The sequence below is a fragment of the Pempheris klunzingeri genome, unplaced genomic scaffold (genome assembly GCF_042242105.1).
Source record: "Pempheris klunzingeri isolate RE-2024b unplaced genomic scaffold, fPemKlu1.hap1 Scaffold_344, whole genome shotgun sequence".
Classification (NCBI taxonomy): Eukaryota; Metazoa; Chordata; class Actinopteri; order Acropomatiformes; family Pempheridae; genus Pempheris; species Pempheris klunzingeri.
In genome coordinates, this window is record NW_027255265.1 from 2,556 (window position 1) to 7,935 (window position 5,380).

Sequence of the window (5,380 nt, forward strand, 5' to 3'; positions counted from 1 at the left end):
ACTACTGGTTTTCCGCTACTATGGATATAATTATAATCCCACAAAGAAATTTAAATATTTTCAGTCACAGTCAAAAAAAAATACTTTTGCGGAATCACGAGCACTAAATATTAATAAACTGAGCAATTGAAGATAAAAGTCACAATAGGCTAATATACCACACAACTACTTCTAAATATATAGTTATTAAATTGAAATAAGTCTATTCACATATTTTAGTTCAATAAGTGAGGAAAGAGTGAGAAGTGGTCGGTGGTAAGTAAGTGTATAAAATCACCAACGATCACCACCTACTCCTCCGCGATTACTACTGAACGAAAAATCTTGATTTGTGGATGAATGGCTGTAACGGCCGCCTTTTCTTGAATCAAAATCATTTTTACGATGATTTCCGCCGCCAAATCTGTTTCCACCTCGTCGAAACATTGAATTGCTTTTTGGCGTACAGTAGCTACTTCCACCACATCTACCATCATTTCTCAGGAAATCGGGGACATCCTGTTTTGCCTTCTGTAGAAGATTGACAAGATCACGACTAATAGATGTCTCAAGAGAAGAATAGAAAGTAATAGCTTCACCAGTGTTGCCAGCTCTACCAGTTCTACCAATTCGATGTATATAATCATCAATATTTTTAGGACAATCATAAAGGATAACTCGTTTTACATCAGGAATATCAAGACCTCTAGAAGCAACACCAGTGGCAACCATAATATTTGCTTTACCAGATTTGAAAAGTGATAGTGCCATGTCGCGCTCTTGTTGGTCACGATCTCCATGAATACAGACTACTTTGTAACCAGCCTCATAAAGACTTATTTCTACACGATCAGCATTAAACTTGGTTTCAGTAAATACTAACACTTTTTCATTAGTTTTAAGGTAGTCAATGAGTCTGCCAAATTTCTCATGCGGAGGAACACTAAGAATGCTCTGTGTTATATTATCCGTTGTACCACCAATCTGACCAACAGTAATCATGACATATGGTGTATTCATATAATTTGATACGAGACGTTTAACACTATCGTGGAATGTAGCACTGAACATACAGTTAAGACGTTCACTTTTGGCAGGCATATCAGTTCCAGAGAGTATAGCATTGATTTGTGGTTCAAATCCCATATCAAGCATACGATCAGCTTCATCAAGTACAACATATCTAACATAAATAATTATGACAAGTTGGTAAGATACGCCTTAGCATTATATAAAAAAGTAATATATTGTACCTGCAATTTTCAAATGATAGGAATCCACGATTATACATGTCAAATATTCTTCCAGGTGTTCCAACAAGCATATGTCCACTACGAAATAGGCTCATATACTGGGTTTTTATTGAGACACCGCCAAAAACAACGGCAGGTTCAATCATGGTTCTGTAAGCAAACTACATTAAAAATTAAGTGTACAATCAAATGAAAATTTAAACAATGTGCGAGTTAATTAAATTTAGTAAATATTTTCAAATTAGACTTTATTAACGTAAATTAAAGAATTTCATATTTTGTGGAATACTCAGCAAATTTAATCACTATCTTGCCAGGCGACATAGTACAAACATCATTTATGTAATACTGTTCGCATTGATTGAATTATTTAAATTATACAATCAAATAATAATTTCGAAAATCTCAAAATCATAACATATACAAACTTTATTATTCATTAATTCCAAGATAAAACTAAAATTTTTGAACTATAAAAATACGACTCAATGGCATCTTCCAACTAATTTTAAAATTAAATCCAATGTTTTGTAAGAGTAATAAAAATTATGTGTATATACATTTATCAGGAGTTTAAAATCAATCATAACGATTAAGTCCAAAATCATTTACAGGACTGCCTAATCCTATATCCATCACTTAAAATTCAACAGCATAAATAAACTAGAGTTCTAAACAGTAACTATTTTTAGGGTAGCATCGTCCTAATGAGTTTGAAAATAAATTTAGAAAAAATTAATTTTAATGTCATTAAAAAACCATGGTCTATTTGGCAGAGGGCTCTAAGAATAATGCCATGACATTATTCTATTTATTTAAAATGTAGAAATTTAATAGAAATTAAGTCTTGAAGCAACAGAACATATTTTAGGTGGAAGATAATTCATACATAATTACAGGAAATAAATGTCTTAATATAATCATAGTAGCTCATAATTATATATGATTTTCATATATAATAATTATTTAGTTTAACTAAAACAAGTGAATAAAGAATTATGAAAGATATTATTTTTCTTAATTTTTATTACATAGTGATTTAACAATAATATTAATATATTTACGTAGACTAGAACTGACAATAATAAAGTCAGGTAATGATGAGATGGCCAAGTGCCATGAATACGACGTTGGTAGTATCAAATGAACTGGTGTTTCGTAACAATGTTTAAATAAAAAAATCTCTACTTTATTCGTAAAGTCATAATATAAAAATCATATATTAATAGTTGTTATTAATATTTTGAAGTGACAGCATTAAAACGAACGATTAAAACCAACCACGTAAAATGAGATTATTGAGCGAATTAAAGAGAAAGCAGCGAAAATATGATTCCATGCGAATTATTGGGTTCTATTATTACATAATAGAGAACAAATTTTTAGATATACCTTTACCTGTGATTTTTGTCTTATCCGAATGGGTATAAAAACCCGTTATATAGTTTGCAATGAAATAAGATACTGAATTATACGTTTACGTTTATAAACGTAAATGCGGGAAAATAGATATTAGAAATTAAGGAATAAACAGCTTATAAACAAAAATCCATACAGCAGTTTCCAAAAAGTAGGCGAATCCTATATCTATCATTACTAAAAAATAATGAAAAATAAATTTATTTAAAATGTACCCTAGTATAAAATAAAATTGCGTTAAGTAGGTAAGTGAACTAATAAAACTGTTTAAATTTTTGATATTTATGAAGCATAAAAATATTTTTTAGTAAACTATATATCTAGAAAGGAAGATATAAGAAGATTCATTCACTATTATGAGACAAGTGAGGAAAATAAGGTAATTTAAATAGGCTCAAAATTTTAATAGTCTTATCATTAAGACAAAAATTGTCAAGCCAGTGATTTTGCATATCAATATATAAATAAGTAAATATAATGGCAACATATTAGGCTTCATAATCATAGTAAGTGTAAGTTGCACTATAATAAAAAAAGAATAGAAGATTAGTGCAAAATTCCTAAATTGAAACAATACAAAAGTAAATCAAAAACACTGTAATAATCAGACGGTTTATCATGTAAGTTTTATATCCACACAACATGTTCAAGTTGTGTTTAAAAAAATTTACCTACCTAGTAGCTCCAAATTAGACATAATTTTCAAAAAATCCATAAAACATTTAACTACAGATTATTCTAATATAACAAAAGATACTTAAACTACAGGAAATTCTAAAAATAGAAATCATGATCGATGCAACTACAGAAAGACTTTAGTCATGTGTACTGACAAATCTTTCACTATAGAATTATGTAACATAAATTTATAGTGAGTAATTTTGTAATCATACAGATTACAAAAAATTGCTAAATTAAGTCATCCCTCACATCAAAATTATATGAAATATAAATAACCTTTACAGCAACCTCATATATTTGAGTTGCAAGTTCACGAGTTGGAGCCATAATAAGAGCTTTAGGCATGCATACTGCAACTCTAGAGGAATAAGCCGATTTTGGATGATAATAACCTTCATTGTAGATGTGATGCAAAAGTGGTAGAACAAAAGCAACAGTTTTCCCAGAACCTAATTACTTTGTAATTATACATTAGTTAAGATTAAATTAAGTAACCTGTTTGAGCACAACCAAGTAAATCATGTCTATCTATAAGACACGGGAATGCATATTTTTGTATAGGCGTTAATTTTGTATATCCAGCAATACTTAAATTTTCACGAAATACATCAGACATATTACAATCACTCATTTCTAGTTGAGGTTTTATTTCAACTTGTTTTCCTTCAATATTTACAGGGATGTCATCGTATTTATCAAAATTGATTCCAGTTTTCAATGATCCATGTTGAAATACTTGATTTTCATAATCCAATGATCTATCGGCAACACAGAACCACTTTTCAGTGCTAGAATGCCTTTGATTGGATGGAGCACCTCTATATGAAGTATATGAAGATGAATATTTTGTAGATGCAAAAGATTTTCGACTCAATGAAGACGTTGAATGTAGTTGACGTTGTTGTGGTGCGTTGAAACCACCACCAGTTTGATAGTTATGTTGTTCAGGTTTATTGGATCTAAATTTAAAGGGCGTTTTTAGAGCAACGGGAGATACGCTCCAATCCGTATCATCAGTTATAGAAGATCTTGTTTTCCAAAACTAAGGAATAATTTATAATTAATTTTTAAAAAAGAGGTAGAATTATATTTCGTATTCTCAAAAATTTTTTATTAAATACATGTTTCTTTTAATAAAATACTAATCAGCTGTATTTTACGACACTATTGTTAAATCGTAAAGATTTAACAATAGATTTGTTTTAGTGTCCTAGAAAATACGTCTTTATCTGCTTAAATTAATATAATAATAAAAAATCATTCATTTGAAACGAAAAAATAGCCTTAAGACACATAAAACATTTAAGTTTGCTAAATTGTAGGCTGTTTTACACTAAAACAAAAGATTTTAACATCAATATCCTAAATAAAATCAAAGTAGAAAAACATCATTAATGTATATTCAAATATATTACGTATGAAAATAGTCTGTAAGACATAATTTATTTTATTAATAATTCGTAAGTTTTCATTTTACAAGAAATAACTTTAATAGAAATAATTTAGGAATAGTAGTTTTCTGAATTATACTAAAAAAAAATATTTTTGGTGATTATTAAAGATGGTTGCATGTGGAGAAATATATCCAACTGTATCACAAATGGATATATTTCTAATTAAGTTGGAATATAAGTAAAATAATACGATATACTATCCCCTAAAGATATAAGAGTAACAATATGATGATTCGCAAAAATTATCGAGAATATAAATAAATTATTAGCTTATTAGAAAGTAAAATTAACTAATAAGTGATAGGATATGAAAAAAATACTTAATAGAAAGTACAATTGAAGCCTAATTTTTCAATTTAATCAACATCAAAAAAATATTATCGAAATATATCATCAACATAAATAATTCAAACGTAATTTTGTAAAAAATTTATATTTATTCATTTTTATATAGTATGAAGTGATAAATTTATATATATTCTAATAGAAATATATCATTACTTTTCTCAATAAATCATTTTATAAAATTTATAGTCAAAGTGGATACATTAACACAAAATAAATATTTTATTAAATTTTATAATCAAACATTTT

General features: G+C 28.0%; 1 protein-coding gene across 1 annotated transcript; it reads right to left on the bottom strand.

The window, feature by feature from the left end:
- Nucleotides 1-470: 470 nt before the first annotated feature.
- LOC139225520 (uncharacterized) lies at nt 471-4,090 on the bottom strand (the record flags this gene model as incomplete). The annotated part of the gene is made up of 4 exons (XM_070856323.1): nt 471-1,162; nt 1,233-1,393; nt 3,609-3,781; nt 3,828-4,090. Coding segments are annotated over 4 exons (1,289 nt in total), but the record flags the coding sequence as incomplete, so codon positions are not given.
- Nucleotides 4,091-5,380: the final 1,290 nt, after the last annotated feature.